Source organism: Pavona decussata, unplaced genomic scaffold (assembly GCF_977016875.1).
Source record: "Pavona decussata unplaced genomic scaffold, jaPavDecu1.1 SCAFFOLD_93, whole genome shotgun sequence".
In the NCBI taxonomy this organism is placed as follows: Eukaryota; Metazoa; Cnidaria; class Anthozoa; order Scleractinia; family Agariciidae; genus Pavona; species Pavona decussata.
Genome location: NW_028145510.1, coordinates 3,085,049 through 3,103,505, shown reverse-complemented (window position 1 = coordinate 3,103,505; position 18,457 = coordinate 3,085,049). Strand labels below are relative to the sequence as shown.

General features: G+C 39.4%; 2 protein-coding genes across 4 annotated transcripts in view; both read left to right on the top strand.

Moving 5' to 3' along the window:
- LOC146473640 (uncharacterized) overlaps positions 1–12,311 on the top strand; it is a 71,949-nt gene extending 59,638 nt beyond the window's left edge. For 2 of the 3 annotated variants that reach the window (XM_085118348.1, XM_085118346.1), the window contains exons 2-7: positions 2,103–2,203; positions 3,468–4,428; positions 5,119–6,066; positions 6,745–6,951; positions 8,836–9,103; positions 10,633–12,311. In XM_085118348.1, coding sequence (XP_084974474.1) covers positions 2,103–2,203; positions 3,468–4,428; positions 5,119–6,066; positions 6,745–6,951; positions 8,836–9,103; positions 10,633–10,702 — 2,555 coding nt within the window. In that variant the 3' untranslated portion in view covers positions 10,703–12,311. The remainder of the gene's footprint in view (positions 1–2,102; positions 2,204–3,467; positions 4,429–5,118; positions 6,067–6,744; positions 6,952–8,835; positions 9,104–10,632) is intronic. The other variant, XM_085118347.1, reaches the window with a different exon arrangement.
- A 4,022-nt stretch (positions 12,312–16,333) lies between these two features.
- The window catches only part of LOC146473636 (E3 ubiquitin-protein ligase TRIM45-like), a 59,605-nt gene continuing 57,481 nt past the window's right edge, over positions 16,334–18,457 (top strand). The window contains exon 1 of the mRNA XM_085118337.1: positions 16,334–17,853. Within this exon, the coding sequence (XP_084974463.1) occupies positions 16,356–17,853 (1,498 nt within the window). The 5' untranslated portion in view covers positions 16,334–16,355. The remainder of the gene's footprint in view (positions 17,854–18,457) is intronic.

Genomic DNA, 18,457 nt, shown 5'->3' with positions numbered 1-18,457 from the left:
TGAGTTTGGTCAGCTCCTGACCATACGAAGCAGAGCTGTAGCAATAAAACGATGAATCACTTCTGGAGCCTAAACTATTTTTTTCCTGGGTGTATATCTCCGTCTATTTCTATCGATTTGGGGGAGTCTGAGCGACGCTGGAAGTTATCACTGCTAAAAGATCGTAGGCTTACGCACCACCCAGTCAAACATGGCCCGAGTATAAGCTGAAAACAGCTTCTTGTTTTTTAAAAAACCTACGAGTTGCCTAAAATAATTTTTGACCGAGACTGACCTTATCTATGATTTTGACGCTTAGCGATGACATCTGTGCAAGAAATTAAATAATTGTTTCGTAATTATCCGACTGAAATTGGTCTGCGATGTTTTTCTATAATCGTCGTCGTAGGAGACTCCCGTCGTAGGAGACTCCCGTTAATGCGTATAAATAATGCAATTTATGCTAGCAAAAGCCGCCGAAAAAAAAAGAAATAAAAAAGAACGTACGCCTTTTAGAGAGCTAAAACGTTGGGAAATTATACTGCTAGGATACAGACGTGAATTGCGCATTTCCTGCACGTTTACAATCTGAAAAGAATTGTTAGTAAGTGCTCTGTGCTGTTCACCTATTTCACGACTATGAATCGTAATTACTACGTATGTTGCACTGCTTTTAAGGCTAGCATAAGCAAATAATTTAGCATATTGCACCGTGGTCTTATAAAGCTGTCTTGAAACTGTTCTGCTCTTTTTAATACATTGTCTCTGCGCTGCAAGGAAGCGGTATTGCACTCATTAACGGCTAGGGACTGTGCCTTCCTACTGCAACTGATGTAGATTAGCACAATAAACTTTAGCGGTAATGGTTGGGAAGTTAAAGAGTTTGAACGTTTTTTTTTTTTTAATTTAACTATGGTATGTACTTTTACTTGTAATGAGCGTAATTTCTCTGTACTTATCGAGGACAGCAATGTCATGAGCGTGGGCCGAACAGAAGACCCCTGAGTTGCCGACAGTGTGTGAACCCATGACCTTTTGTTTACCTATCTTACACGCTAATCGACTGAGCATCTAGTATAATCTTGGCGCAGTTAGCCAAAGCTATGTCTTTATTTTACCTGTTTGAATGCAATAACAACAATTTTGGTAATCCATCCGCCGTAAAAAAAGCGGTTCACGGTATTCTTCCACACATATCGACGTCTACGAATAACAATTATATCCGATCACGTTTACTTCTAATTAATTAGGACATAATAACGAGCATCAAATATTCAACTCAACTTTTTTAAACATTTGAGACTATTGCGCTTGGATCAAGACTAAGATTACTGTTTGAATAAGTCTAACATTTTGTACTAAAGACTCAAAAAATATTTGGCAAGATCTAAAGGAAATTATAGCAGCCGGATCATTCCTTGTGAAACCTGAACTGTACATAAATGGTCCGTAAACATTCAAGAAATGTTCCTAGGTTCCTAGAAATTGAACATGTTCCTAAAAAAAATCGTATGAAGGTAGTGAAATGTCCGAGATGCCTCGCAAACTCTTGCTTGAATCGCTAAGAAGTTATAGTGTTCGAACCGCTTTTTTACAAATACATATCTTGTAAAAAAGCAGCTTTTTTACAAAATATATATTTGTAAAAAAAAGCAGCATTTTTACAGTACCGTTTTTTTACGCCACATCATTTAATTAGCTTTCCAAATACCATTAGCTTTCTAAGTGAAAGAAACATCTAATAGTGTGTTGTGTTGTAACCGTTAAAATAAGTCATAGTTAATAAAAGGCAATGATTATGAAGCCTGGCAAACTTCTTTGTAAAATGATTTTGTTAGCATTTTTGGCCTTGACCGTGCACAGACACACAGACCAAAAGCATCGGAGCAACTGACCAATAGAAACGTTCCTGTTAAGATATTCGACTGTAGTGTAAACATAACAACAACAAATAATTGTGCAAGGTCGCGGCCCTTCCAACATAAATTGCAGCGGCATCGTTTTCGTGGTAAGGTCTCAATTAACTATGAATAAGTACTGTTTGTTTCAACATCCATCAGGTCTCTGGTCAGCGAAATCTTCGCTACTCACTGCGACTATTATCTTTTCTTGTCTTGTTCTAGTCGCTGCAACAGTTCTGCAGAAAAAACAGGTCTATGGGAAAGATACTTTAACTGTAAAACCATATTTGGACACCGTACGCGAGAATGATCAAGACTTTGAGGTATCTATGTTTTCTTATAACAATTATCAGATGTTTCAAAGTATACCGAGCTCTTGGTTTGGGGCTGGGGGAGGGGAAGGGTACTCCGTCACAAGACCTATACGAGGATGTGCCACTTCTTCAAAAGACTAACCATCCATTTTACTTACCCAAATACCTCGTATCAGTATGTGCCTGAACTTTGAAATTTTTTACCAAGACATGTGCCTCGGTTGCCTCTTTGACAACTGGTTACAGGTCTGACTTTGTGTATTTTATAGTCCTTCGCCTTGGTGGCGAAGGAGGGGAAAAACTTAAATTTCAACGATACATATGGCTTTCGATGAACTAAAAAGCTACACCGTATCTTTGTCATAAACCGACGTCATATTTGGTGAAACTCCTTGCATCAGGGTTTAACTTCTCCTTTCCTTCTCATCTGTTACATCAAAAGAAAACGGAAGACGAAAACCAAAATAAAAAGAAAAAGAAAAATATTCCCCTCCCCTTCCACCTAGGTTTCACTCCGTCGTAGTGAGGACTGCCAAACGTAGTCGTTTGAAAGGTCACACGTTTACCGCGGTATGACTAATTAAGGCATACATTTAAAGTTAGCCATTTACAGAAGCTGACATTATTTCAATACGTTAACGTTTTGTCAATAACAACTGTAATAGTTATCCACGACTCACAACTTTACCGGTGGCATGTAGCCCTTTAGAATCTCTTATTTCGTTGGACCTATTTTTTCCTGGCTTGTTTTGATAGTTTCTGTTGTTTATTAATTGCTCCGCCATTGCTTTTTCAGCCAATCGTGCGAGCCGTTTTTAGAGCTACGTGGTGGCCCCAACTTTTCGCTCCGCCCATGTTCAATAACCCACGCAACCTACCCACTTCAACTAATTCACAAATTTAGCTACACTCCTTGTCTGCACTACTTTTAGCCGGTATAGGTGATATCAGATATACTGAAGTCCATATTATGAAACAAATTTTACTTTAATATGGACTTCAGGTGTACACGTTAATCTTATTTTGACATTAAAAACGGTTTTGTTAAATCTCATCGTAAAATTTGTTTGAACTTCAGAATTTATGAACACGTGACCTAGTGAGTATTGCGTCACTTAGCAATGCTTTCATGTATCACAAAGCTCATTACCTGGCCCCTTATATGTTTCCACTCTATATTTCACTGGTAGAAAGAGGGCGGCGAGATAAAGGTTAAACTTGTTGTATTTCCAAAAACCGAGGAAATCAAATGAATGCTTCGCCTTTGTTTCAGGTCTTTGAACTGGTATCAGCAGAACTTTGCTTGGAGTTTGTGGAATCCATCTCACGCGAACAAACCCAAAATCTATTGAAAGATATTGCTGCCAAAACTGGTGTGAAGTGGATTGAATCAGCCGATTCATTTTTCATGTCAGGAACATTAAAAGAAGTGGTCGAGTCCCGTGCCTTGTTGCAACAGAGTATACATCAATCCAATGGCATAGTGGTACTCAATAACGTGAGGGGGGAAGGAAAACGATCTCAGAGTACAGAAGAAAGTGAATCCCGGCTCGATAACGAGGTTGGACACGAAGGTGAAGCTAACCAAGACAGCGCCATGTTAGCAGACGGAATTGAAGCATTTCGTCCTGAAGAAAGAACCAACGAAACACACAGCGACCGCACGTCCTCCTCGCCCCATTCCCCCAAAATTCAGAGCTTTGAGGTTGAACCCAAGATTACGAAAGCGCTCATCAAAATACACAAAAACGAACTGGATGAAATCGAAGCCAAACACAAAGTAGAAATACCAAGACAACCGGAAGGAAAAAAATTCAGCCTCAAACCAAAGAAGGATTGCAGTGCTGAGAATTACAACGAGGCCTGTAACCTATTTATCGACCTGTACCAAAAAATGTACCAACTCGTAAAAATGGAGCGTTTTTCGCTTAAAAGCGAGAGGGCTATCGTTCATTCTCGTGAAGCAATTGCTAAGGCTGGAAAAAAATTTCCAATATTGATAGAACTTTGTAGGGATCGAAAGCAGTGGGAGATGTACGGTGAAGCAAGCCACATTGACATGGCCCTGAAATACCTGGAGCAGGAAGGAGTGGAAATAAAGAGGGAAACAGAAATGGCCATGGATGAGGATGGGAAGCGCAGAACAAAACAAAATGAAGAGGATATGGACGTAGATCCATCAGATTACTCCAAAGATGCCAAATCTCCTGGCAATCCTCTAGTGACCTACGTAGGTTAGTATATCAGCACATCATTAGACACCTATTAATGGTTTGAGTCTAGGAGAATTAGCTTTTTTTTCTAACAGCTTCTAGCTTGAATCCCGGTTGAGGGAAACTCAGACAAAATATAAATACGCTAGTGTCATAGCTCCCTTCAGGTTTAATCCACTAAAATTTACACCAAGATCCTAAAATTCTCAAAATAAAGAGCTTCAAGCTATACGTTAAGCATTGAATAACTTTAGAACCAACCAGGATCGCTACTCAATCGATATCTTACCGGCAGAATGATGCCGGTAAGAATTTATCTGCTGCGACTGTGTTTTTTTGTTATGTGTTAGTCTCAGTGGAACTAATGTAGCGTGGATACTTGAATAAGCAGTTTGTTTTGGTAAGGCTTATTTGCTAATTTAGTTTTTTTTTTTGCCAAATCGTGGGCAGAAGTGATTTATTTTTGCAATATTATAAACAATTGCATGTAAACAACGGCAACCTGGACATAAGTATTCACCAAGACTGTTCACGCAGTGCTTACAGCAACAAAACTCGTATGCGCATTGAAATGCGTGTAACAGGAATTGTAAGATGCCACTTGGGAGAAAACAAACTGGTTTGTTCTATTGTAATGATGTCGTTAAGAACAGTTCCTCGTTGATTCTTACTTACCCGTCCTACAAATGATTCATGGTATTTTTCTTTCAGGGAAGGTGAAAGTGTCTGTTTACATGGGAGACATAACCAAGGAACAAGTGGATGTCATCGTGAATGCTGCTAACAGGGAACTTGACCACGCTGGTGGCGTAGCGAAGGCCATAAGAGACCAGGGGGGAAAGTCAATCGAGAAAGAGTGTTGGGCAATCCTAAAGCAGCGTGGTAAGAACCTTGATGATGGAGACGCAGTTAGCACCAAATCCGGAAAACTACCTTGCAAAGCGGTTGTTCATGCTGTTGGGCCAAAGTGGAACGATGTGGGACCGAAAAAGGGTAAAAAGATTCTTCGTCGCGCTTGTCTTAGCAGTTTCAATGAAGCTCAAAAACTGAACATGACCTCCATAGCATTACCAGCCATCGGCTCAGGCATTTATGGAATGCCAAAAGACGTCTGCGCTGAAATCATGTTTGATGCTGTTGAGGAGTTTGTTAGACAAGGTGGCCCAGCAAAGAAGACCATCACCGATGTTAGGTTCGTTAACATAGATGAGCCCTCAGTGGTGGCTTTTGGAGAGGAGTTTATGAAAAGATATGCTGACAAGCTTGTAAGAGGAACGCCCGGAGGGGATTTTGTTAGATTTTCACCGACTGGCGCCGAAGGCGGTACTTCTACAGCGCCATCTTCAAGGTCGAATCGTGGCAGAAACAACAACAAAAACGTGGCGACTAAAAGCAGTTCGATTGCAAACCCAAAGGGCGGTGCAGGAGGCCAAAACAAACTCAATTCGTTTGGAAGTTCAGGTGCTAGTTACGACCCTCTGGGTGCTTCCGGTAATGCCTCACCTCCAAACGCTTCGTACAGTGGTGCAGTGAAGGGAGATACTGTCGATAAAGGTGCACGTCCGCCGATTGTTCGACAACCTGGACACCATGAAAGAAAGGGCGGCTTCTTTCTCCCCGATGGAGGCGATAAAGACAAGAAAGACAAAAAGGAGGAAGGTAAATGCAATGGGCTAAACACATTTGAGTTTTTCCTAAGTCGCGGCCGCTCATGATAAGGTTATGATGTAATCAAATTGTTGTCCAATCAAAGAGCACTTAAAGAAAAGAATTCAGGGTACATGAACAATTGAATGACCGTAAGTCAGTTTAAAAGGACTGTGAGCAGCTAGAACTGGACAACGATTTTAGAAATCCCGACCGTCACATGATTAAGAGAATCGCTAATAAGAAAGAACGATAGAAAATCAACGCATGCACCGAGGTGACACTTCAGGCCCATGAGTATGTATTTCTTCAAAGAGTAGCAATGAAGTGAAGCGACGGATACTGATAATGGGAAAAATATTCGACGCAAGGTCTTTTTGTGGATAGTGTAGCTTCTTTTAATAAAACGAGACCTTCTATCACCAGCATTTTGTCGTAAAATTTTACGCGTGAGCAAGTATCAGCCGCGACCATAAAATCCTAAATTATGCACGTGCCGGTGTGTAGTATTCTAAGTTCAGAGTTACTTCTCTCCTCTCATGTCATCATTTGGTGGCTCTTGTTAGCAGGCAAGGATGCAAGCGTTTTCAAATTGCTCAAGTAAGAGGAAGAGGAAGAAGAAAAAGCGCAGCAAGGCAAATATTTTGCTTTCTAATAGCATTTCTTACAGCCATATTCTTTGTTCTGTAGAGTGCCCTATTTGTCTTGATACTATGAAAGATCCGCGAGCTTTGAAGTGCAAACACAAGTTCTGCTCGAATTGCCTTCAGCAAGCTTTAGATGTTAGCAACAAGTGTCCAGTGTGCCAGGAACCACAGGGTGTTCTTCAAGGGAACCAGCCCCCTGGAACGATGACCGTTCACTACGATTCGTACACGAGAATTCCGGGTTATAGAGGTAATTTGTAATTAATTTACTGATTTCCCACTGAAACTAAACGGCGAGGAACTTGAAAGAGCGCCGGGTGTTATCGTGTCTTTAGCAAATGCAAATACATTTACGCGCCTTTAAAATTAGATCTAAGATTATCTCACTCTACTCCCAGGACCAAGTAGACACTAGTTAAACAATAGAGTGTTTCTATCTTGGGACTATCCACTGATAGTTGCACTGCACCCTCGGGAAATTTGCTGTCCTTAAGACAGCTTCGAGAGCTTATATGTCAGAGTTTTAAGAATATCAAATTTCTAAGGGGCAACTGTCAGTCCGATAGCGACCTTCGGATTTGATCTTCCGTTGCTCTACCGACTGAGCTACGAGGCCAGACGGGAACACGTCGGTGGAGCTGAGTAACGGACGATCAAATCAAGAACTCGTGAGTTCCACTTTCGCCGAGGTCAAACATTTTTCCCTTGCCTCATGCGATCTCCTATTTCCTTACTGGGGATAACCCTTAGTACGATTCTCACGGGTTCACTTAGCACTTTAACGTACACTTATCAGTTAATTCTCTGTTCAACAAAGAAACTTTTGTTTTTATTGTTCAGCATCAAATTTTCTTCCGCACAAAAGTCACTCTGAAGACTGTCATTTTGAATTCACAGCTCGTAATTTGACCTTAAGGCGAAAGGCTGAAATTAATAAATGAAAACAGCAACGTAGAGGATAAAAACACAATGAAACTAAACTGCTTGTCAATGATTTGGAAGATGGGAGGTTTTTTCGTCGATGAGTGCTATCCATCGGGGCATTTTCGCTGGATGGACCGGCTATGCGATCATAGTGTCTGAGTCTGCGAATGAGTACTACCACGTCACGCGATCACGTTAAACCAAGCAGACTGGATGGAGGTTTAGTGGTAAATTATAATAGGAGACAGAGCATCTTAAGTAGATGCGCCAAAGCCAAGGAACAGTCTTTCGAAAGAACTGCATGACCTTGACATCAAAAGCATCTGAAGACTCATTAGTTATCTGTGTCCCATTGTATTATAGCTTGCATTCCTTTTTTGGTTTATAGATGTGCTTGATTAAGAAGTTGTTAGGAAAAATGATACTGTAAGCGTTTGTGATTATTTCTGTTGGGCTGGTATTCAACAATTAGTCGCCCCAGGCGAAGTAAATATTCTCCAATACTTACCGAACCTGCTAAGCTGAATACTTGTTTTAGTATAACTTTTGGAATTCCAAAAAACAAAAAACAAAAAAAAAAAACAAAAACAAAACCAAAAAAACACACACAAATGCTCACTACAGAGAAGCACAGTATACAAGGACTTTGAACGCACAATGTTAAGGAGCTCATGAAAAGAAAATATGGACCTTAGCTTTTACCTCACAACCAAGTCAACCCTGCCACCCACAAGGGCTTCTACAGACCATGTAACTCCACTAGAGTAACCCCTTTAACTCCCTTTAAAGCTTGCCGTGTGTTCTCCTCCGCTCTCAGCTGTTGTTTACCCACGCACATGCAGCTCATCCCTGTAGTGGCGATCGCATCCTTCTTTTCTTTGTCCACAATCCAAGCATATATCGGATTTCCGCTAAACCCAAGAATTCTCTGCATGTAATTTGTGCAGTTCTCTGTGTAGTTATTCTCTGCATGCGCAGAAGATCTCAAATGGGCTTTTCATGTTCACCTTCCAGGCAGTGGAAGCTAACATATACTAAGTCGCTATTGTTTTTGCATACCATGCTTTGATTCAGTGTGTGACAATGAGTTACTATTTACATTGGCAAAAATTAATGTAGCATTGAGTGAGTTGAACAACTTTTCTGTATCTGATCAACACACGTCGGACTGCTCAAATTAAAGTTTTACAGTTCGTATAATTTTTTTCAGGGGCTTGCGCAATTGTCATAAATTACAGCTTTTCAGGGGGCGTTCAAGGTTTGGAACATCCAAATCCTGGGAAATATTACAACGGAACGTCGCGTACTGCTTATCTTCCGAATACAGCAGAAGGTCAAGAAGTGCTGCAGCTTTTGAGGAGAGCCTTTGACGCTCGGCTGGTGTTTACTATTGGTACTTCAAATACAACGGGGCTTCCAAACCAAATAACATGGAATGATATTCATCACAAGACAAGCGTCAGTGGAGGTACCTTTGGGTAAGAATACTATTTTTGAGTAGCACATGTAATAACCATTCCACTCGGTGCTTTTTGCGCTGTAAGTTAACAACGAAATTGAACTACGTCTCTACATTTAATTAGATATCGTAAAACATAAAAAAAACCGAGCCAACATCCTTGAAGTCTGTTTCAAAACATACACCTTGTCAATAGTGGTCACCCTGGCTTTTAAAGCTTGGTTCTCTCTGCCAGGAAATTGATAATATATTTCATTAACACAAAATATATCTCTGGGTATTCTGAAATGTTTGGGCGGTTAAATCTTGGGTTTGTTAAGCCTTATTAGAAATCATAAATAAGAGAAATTCAAGTGATTTGTTAAGAACAACGATGGCTGTCGGCCTGGACGGAAAATAGTTTCATGGTTATAGAGGTTTGCACTGAATAAAATTAATTAAAAATCATTCTCAAACTCCTTAATAATCCATGAAAACAAACAAAAGCGATTACTTCTGTGAAGGTTTTTTCTGTACAGTTTGTCCGCAAGTTGTCTAGGTTGAATTAAGTTGAAATCCTAGAAGATTCGATTTCGGTGTGAAGCAACGTGACCTAAAATGTAGAGTTTTGTATTTCTTTTGTTTTGGTTACAATTGCCGCTTGGAAACCAGCAATGACATACAATTTCAATATAGGATGAAACGGGAGATGTAGTCTGATGGAGATTAAGGGATGTGTTCTGTGAGAAATTTTGATTTGAAAAGAATCACTTCAGGCCGGAAAAGTGTTTCTATGAAGCATGTGTGTAGAATGATTCCCGAAATCCGCGGCTTAACCGTTCCAACGGTGTTATATTACAGTTTTGTAGGCGTTGTGAACGTCATTTGAGATCATGACAACATTCGTCCAACATAAAATGTTCGTCCAAAAGGTACACAGCTGAGCACTAACAACAGTGATAAGAACAGCAATAAGTGGCTGAAAAGCTGGCTTTTTGAATGTGTCGGATTTTTCATAACTTCCGAAGATGGACTTAAGTGTAGTCAAAACCAGTGACAGCAAAGCGAAATATCCTTGCTGCTCCTTACAGAAAAATCTGCAAAACATAAGTGCCCGTAAAAAAAACACAGATTTTTAAGTTCCTTCCTCAAGGATTTGCCACAATAAACTTTTCCCATTGATAACAAGGAACAAAATTGTAAACGTTATCACCGTCCAAACTCCGTGTGGATATACTCTGTATCGTGATATGGTTAAATTGGTGGATCAGTTCGAAGATGTATCTTTCACTCGTAATTCATGTTTGACAATTTTCAAAATGAAGCATATATAGATATATCAATTGCTCGAGTATTCTGTATATACTTTATACTTGAATAAACGCCCCGTAAGTTAACTGAAACTGTTAATCCTGGTGCGCTTATTAAACAACAACAACAACAACAACAACAACAACAACAACAACAACAACAACAGCAACTAAGAGTGGAACGGTCGTTTTTAAATTGTACACTCCTTATATAATCATTAAGGTCGCAGCATTAATCTGTTTCCCTCTTGAACTGAAGGTTTGGATATCCCGACCCAGACTACCTACGGCGAGTTAAAGAAGAGTTGGCCGCAAAGGGAATCCGCTGATCAGAGAATACGTTTTTCGATGCGGTACCTGCAATTCCTACGTGGTGACAAGCTTGTTTCATGTATTTGAACAGTGTATATAGGTTACTTATGGTCACACTTGTTCCTTTTGAGTTTCCGAGTGATATTTTTAATGTTAAGATTAGGATAATTTTTTTTATAAAGGAAATGGGTGACTAGGTTGGACATAATAATGTTGCTTAATCTCGATAAAGTACAGTAGTGCAAGTCAAACCTGTTATGTTATAATGCAAACCTTTCGAGAATATTGATGACTCAGGTATTAAAAAGTTTGAACTTTTGGGCTCAGTTAAAGCGTACTGACCCTTTTACGATTAGTATAGTTGTTCTTTCAGTGGAAGAGGTAATCTTTATTGAGAGGAATTCGAAGTTCGTAGTATGGGATCACTTTAATTCTAAATACTGGGAAGAGGAAGAGAGAGAGTGAGTGTGAAAGGAGGCGTCTCGACCTACTGTTAGCAATATGTTGACTACTCAATTTTTTTTATTCAAATTAATATCGTTTAGTTAAGCTTCGTTGTGGACTGGGTCAGTTTCGAAACCGGATGCATCAATTTAAAGCTGCTAAATGTTTGGATTTTTAGAAGCAACCCAAACTAAGTTAAATAGCCAATGTAAATCTGTTTCAGACAATCTTTTCTTTTCTCTGCCAAAATACTGCACACACTGCACCAACAACAATAAGAGCAACCCATTTTGCAGGAAAGTCACAAGACTTCTATAGGCAATGACACACCCGCTTTGAGAGGAGATCTACAATTACAAGTACCTACCGTGTGGCATGAAAATTTTGCGGGTTCTAAATTTTTGCGGATTTTGTGGATTGAACTCGATCCAAAAAAATTAGTTTCCGCAGAAAAAAAAAACCCTCAAAATAAAACGCCACATTTGCCTTCCGGCAGTCAAATTGAAAACTTCGCTTTCAATCGACTGGTGCCACTCGAGCGATATACATTGGACTTAAACAAGGACATTAACATTATTTTCCATTGGAGAAGGCAACCAGACCTTAGATACATACGGTAGTCTGTATCTAGTCTGTATTATTAAACCGTATTAATGGAAGGGTGTTTTGTTGTGCATGGTAGGGGTAGGTTTTTTGTTTTGTTTTACTGTTGTTTAGTCCCTTTGCGCGTAAGGTATTATAGTGATATCAATCTCTAATATGTAAGTAGAGTCAACTGTTTCTCAACATACCGTACAATAAAAGTTGAAAGTATTAAGGTTTCTTCCACTTATAAATGTTCTGCTGCTTAAACAGAGAATCGTAAAAATTAGTTTCCAGCAGAAATTTCAGTCATTTCGAACCGCAAACATTTGTGCTACACGGTATGCTATTTCGGTGGCCTTTGCGCGCACTCGATCTGGCACTCTGGCGTGCAAGCAAGCAAGCGCTTCTTGCATTGTTTTGAAAAATCTACTTTTAGATACCATTGAAAGTGGCATTTTTTATCTTTGTATTGTTAATCGTTTTCTGTTTCTGGTTGGTTTTATTATATGGGCCATAGCTCATTACATTTTCATGTAGTACTGATTGAATATGTGTACCGATAACCTTTGAATAAAGTCCCTGGTCCCAACGCCTTAATATGTCTTAATATGATAATATCTGTGCGGTGTTGATCCAGAGACCATTAAAAGCAACTTCAAAATTCTGAAAAAGTGTCAGAACAAACTCGACTGCTTGATCTTCGAGATGTTGTTTATTCGCGACCTAAAGCCGAAACTGAACAAACAATGCGACTCGATCCGCGCGAAGTTATTTGTTTAATTATTTCACTTTTAAATATCTTTTAAATACTTTTTATCGTTTTTAGCGTTCCTTTGCATTTATCATTCACGCTATTATTTTTTATATTGTTTAGATGTGAATATCTTAGAGCTTTTTAAGTCAGTATCTCATTAGTTTTTTCACAAATTGTATACAGCTATTTCAATTAACGTTGTCGGTTCAAAGCATGAAGCTAAAAGACAAGACCGAAAGTCTACGTGGGATTTTTATGAATAAATTCATCAAAATCAGTCATGCCTCGAGAAAACAATAGGTTGTAATTAGCAGTACAATGACCTGCACGTGCATGGATGATTTTGATGAAATTATTCATAAAAAGTAATCCCACAAAACATTGCAGTCTTGTCTTTTAGCTAGCTTGATTTTAATCCGACAACGTTAATTGAAATAGCTGTATAAGCACATATTTTACTTCTCATCTTGAACTTGAAAATGCCCGTCGGACGGTGGAAACGTCGTTCTCTTTTAGCGTTAACTTTTATAGTTAAATAAATAAATAAATAAATAAATAAATAAAATAAATAACAATAACAACAACAACAACAACAATACTTTATTCCACCCATTATAATTACAACAGAAAATATAAATATATACATACAATAGATGATAGGGGTGCAGGCTGCCCGAAATAACCTAAAAGTTAAAAATGCCAGGCAGCCAGCTGTAAGGAAAGATATTTAAATGTTAAGGTCAGGGACACAAGAACAAACACACATAAATACACACAAAAATAAAGTTAAACAGAGTTAAGTAAAGTACCAGTATATTAATGACCATAATTCTTACGTTGTAAAACAGTATTATTTCTTATCTTAAAATTGCAAAATCGAAATCGAAGTACAGATGTCTAGTAATCTTTGATTAAGTGTTGTTTCATTTTCTTTTTAAATAAAGACAAAGTCAATGGAATTCCACACTGATGGACCTTGAAATCTAATATTGAATATTCCATAATTAGTTCTTGCTTTTGGGAGATAATAAGACTGTTTTGCAGCAAGCCTTGTATTATAGCTATGAATGTGTGTTATTTTAGTGAAAAAAGAAATAAAAACGGGTGGTAATAGTGGTAAATGATTCTTATGTGGGCAAGAACTGTACCTCAAAGTTTCCTAGATATTCCATGTGCATAGGAACAAAAATGAACTTTCAAAATATCTTGACCAGACCCTGTGTCGAGGAACGATCTTGAGTAAACCTGACCTACTGCGGGTATGCCCAACTTTACTGCAGCCGGTCAATCGAGTGAACCCTTCCCCCCCCCCCCCCCCCCCACAAAAAAAAAATAAAACAAGAAAAGTCCGCTAAATATAAGGTTTTTACTTTGAGAAATTAACTTGGCTGATAAGGTAATGTGAGTGTGTGAGTTTACTAAAACATTTTTTAGCATGTTTGTGAGTATGCGTGACATCCGGAAAAACGATTTACCTATTCAGTTCCTGTAACGTTTTAAGTAAATCCTAAAATTATTTTGAAAACTCACAAGAAAACACACAAACGCGCCCCTATTCCTATGAGACCTGTGTATTCAAATTCCCGCGCATCTGTGGATCCTCAGGGTAGCCGGTTGTACATAATATAGTATAAATAGGCCTGTCACTTTTATCCTGTTTATTCCTCTCTTCGTTAAAATGGACACAAGATTACGGACACAAGATCTCAGGTTGTCGTTTGGTTTCCTGGCATCGCTGTGCCGTGTTTCGTTCTCTAATCATTTTTCTGCACTTTAATACATGTATGGCCCAAGTCCCCGCAAAACCCGACGCTTGTGTCGCTTTTGGCGGCTGTGCATGAAGCTGAAAACCAACCCGTTTCCGTGCACGTGGCTGCAGCCGTTCCAGCTCCTGAGGAAAACAATATTGTCCCTTCTGCTCCGCCTGTGGCGCAAAAGTTACATTTTTCTTTCTCGTGTTGGTGAGTTTCCCGGTGTGTCTTAACGTAGTTTCGATTTTTCCGCTTCATTTTCTTTTATGCTTGCGTTTTTTCACCGGGTATGCCTAAGCACGTTCTCGGTTTGCGAGTTCTAGGCGTGTGTTACTAGTCTGTGCGAGTCGCTTTTGTTTTTCTGTGTGGAAAATTTATTTTTTCGTGTCCTCTGTGACTTGGCTTCTGTGTGACAACTTCTGTTTCCGGGAAGGCTGGGTGACCAGTTTTTTGCTGTCCGCATCTGTGCGACAGGTTTTAGTAAGCGCCGCCTTGGAACCGTGTACTTGGTGTCTTTGTATGGAGATTTACATGCGTTATAATTTATCATATTACATACCAGTTTTTCAGTGAAATCTGTGTCATTTGATAATACAGTTCCACAGTTTTGATTGGCTTACCGGCTTGCACAGGTTATCGGGGCCTTTATACCACCATGCCCGAGACATAGCGGCCATTAGATTGTCTTCTGGTCATTTGTGAGATGAAATCCGGAAGAGATTGCATTAGCCATTTTTTTCATATTTCTTTCGGGAATCCAATATCAAACTACACGATTATCTTTGAGGGAAGTCGTTTTGCTGAGAGATTGCAGCTGTCTTTTTAAATTTTTTTCAGGGTTGAAGTAGGATCTTGAGAGACATGCTACATAACTGACAGCACATGGGCCCAGTTGTTCAAAGCCCGATTAAGCTAATCCTGGGTTAATGGTGAACTTTGATTTGAGTGATAAATAATTACTAAGCAATTACGATTTTTGCAAAAAAAATTGTTCCTCAGTTTTAATTTCCTTTATCATTAGCTTAAAATTAGCTTTTAAAACCATTCAGTTTAACGAGCGCGATGAAAGCCTCGGTAAACTTTTAATCGTGGATTAGCGTTAATCTGCTTTCGAACAACCGGGTCCAGAAAAATTGGAAATGGGAATCAATTTTTACCGGAGGTACTTAACATAGGAATATCCCTGTTTGGTCTAAGAATTCAAACTGTGTACGATAACGGCATTCGCGGGACGTATGTTTGCATGTTTGTCCTGCTTTCGAAATGGTTGTCTGCCTAGAAACCTATCAATAGGAAAAAATGAGCATAAAATATAGTATTATGATCGTTTCCATTTCGTTTCTCACCGTCGTGTTCAGGTGGGATGAGACCGTGTTAGATATCATTTGATGGCTCATGTTAAACCTTGAAATTCTTTTAGATGTTGTAGAAGACCTACTTATCGCCATTGCGAGCGGCGTACTATTCTCAATAATACTAGATGGGTTATAACCGGCTCATCTAAAGTACATCTAACTGGAGTTTTAATAAAGAACGTACTTAAGACAAATCGGGTACACTTTAGAGGAAAAAAGAAAACGAGAAAAAGCCGCCATGTTATAGAGCAGCCAAGGTTTCTGTATGTATACAGTTACATATAAATACCGTAAATCCTCCATGAAGACCCCTCCCTCTCTCTCTCTCTCTCTCTCTCTCTCTCTCTCTCTCTCTCTCTCTCTCTCTCTCTCTCTCTCTCTCTCTCTCTCTCTCTCTCTCTCTCTCTCTCTCTCTCTCTCTCTCTCTCTCTCTCTCTCTCTCTCTCTCTCTCTCTCATTCATCCTCCCCCGCCTCCCCTTCATAAGCAAATCAATAAACGATATATGGTATTATTTTACGGTAATTTATTTTTGGTAATGTAATTAATTTAGGTAAACGCACAGATCGTTTAAAAAACATTGTATCGTTTCAACTGATGCCGTCCATAAATAAAGTTCACCTACCTTCAGTCATTTCTCATTTCCAGATGAAAATGGACTTTAACCTACCTCGTTCCCAGATCCTGTATTGAGCACTGGGAACAAGGGGCCTAGGGCTACGAAACATCGCTCGTGTTTTTTTTAATTCGTTAAGAAAAATGCTTGTCCCTTGCTGGAAATTATGACTCAAGCTGAAAGGTTTTTCGACGATATTAAAAGGCAACTGCAATGTTCTGTTTGCCAGGAGCAGTTCAGTGAAATTAAAGAACCAAAGATACTAAAATGTCCTCACACTTTCTGTAAGACTTGTTTGGAAGGTTGGTTACGAAAGCAGCGTGAAGGAGAGTTGAGTTGCCCGACCTGCCGTCATATCACCGAATGTCCTCAAAACGATATAAACAGGCTACCATCACACTTGTTTTGCAAGCAGTTGGTTGAAATTGTGGAGGCTTACAGCGGAAAGGGGCAAGAAGATTCACCACGTTGTGGAGGCTGTGGCGAAAAGAAATCATTGAGGATTTATTGTTCTGATTGCAATTTCTTCCTGTGTGAGGAGTGCGTTGAGTCTCATAGAAAATGGAAAAACTTTAGTGGGCATCACATTAAAGAAATTGGAAACTTTGAGTCAAGCGATGTGCAAGGCTACGCTCGGAGGGGAAACTATTGCAAGAAACACAAAGATGAAATACGGTTTTTCTGCGAAAAGTGCCAAAGTTGCATTTGCCGTGACTGCGCCATATTGGAACATCAAGATCACAACAAAATCTCGCTTGAGCAAGGTCTTGAGAAAAACAAGTCCGAAATTGAGGCCAAAATGCGCAAAGTTGAGGCAAATGGTTCCCATTTGAAGACCATGAAACAATTTTTGGAGAAACGAAGGTTGAAAGTAAACAACCGCATCGAAGAGGCGATGAGCGAAGTCAAGCGAATCGCTCAACAACGCGTTTCATTGATCCAGCAACACGAAGCAAGCGTGTCTGAACAGCTACTCGAAAAGAAAGCAGCCTTTAACGATGCAGTTTTAGCTCAGATGGCTAGTTTGGATGGCAAAGAGATGGAAATTTACAATACTGTGACATTTTGTGAGGCCGTTCTTCTTCGTAATAATTTACCAGAAATTTTAAACGTCAAGGCGATGGTCAAACAAAGGCTTCAGGAGCTGGCCGTACCGAATGTTTTCTCATTTAAACCGGAGGTGGATTATCGTGGGATCAAATACGTTCCAAATGATGATTCCTTTCTAAGAGGCGCTCAGGGAAAACTACTTACAACCAACACCGAACCCTCGTTGTCAGTGGCAGAAGGCAGAAATCTAACTGAGAGCTTTATGGGCGACGATTGCACTTTTACAGTGATTACAAAGAATTCAATGGGCCAGACGACTCACAGTGAGATGGATGAAATCGAGGTCAACATCACATCACTTTCTAAACAAACTGACATTAAGACCGCGATGACGAGCTTGAAGGATGGACGTTATTTAATTTCTTACAGACCAAAAACTCTTGGAAAATTTAACGTGTCCATCAAAGTCGGAGGGACCTCGATCAAGGGGAGTCCATTTCAGCTGAAAGTCGCCACGAAAGGAAGAAAACCCAAATCCGATGAAAGCAAGCCAACAGGGTCAGATCTCTCAAGAGGGAATAGGGATAACAACAGAGGCCAACCATTGATCAAAGGTAACTGAAATAACATTTCCTCAAATTTCTGATCTTTGAAAAGTTATCTCATGGTAATTGGCTTATCTTCGTTTAGTATGATAATCACTTGCTTGAACATGTCTATAGTAGTTTGTGTCTGCTGTAGCCAAACTGGGTCAAACGAATCTTTCTCTTTTAATAGTTCTTTGGATTGTAGTTCCGTCCATAAGCGCCTAATAACGGTGCAGCAATGTCATTTGGTTAGGATGAGCAAGTAGTTCCAAAGGCATTCAATGTTTATAGCCATTAAGTTGCCTTTAGGGCTCTGAACAAAACAGAAACAAAATAAACCTTTGAATTTGAGTTTTTTAGGATTTATAGACTTTTTTGTAAAACCACCGACAATGTAAGATCACCTCATTATTATTATTATTATTATTATTATTATTATTATTATTATTATTATTATTATTATTATTATTATTATGGCAGTAAGAACTTCTCGATGCCCAGATATCCTAGACAATCATTGGGCGGCCAGCCGGAGCCAATCAATGCAACGACCCAAGTCCTTACAATAGAGTGTATTCGGCGGCCATGTTGGAGGATCAAAACAATAGGAGATATTTGCATAAAAATAGAA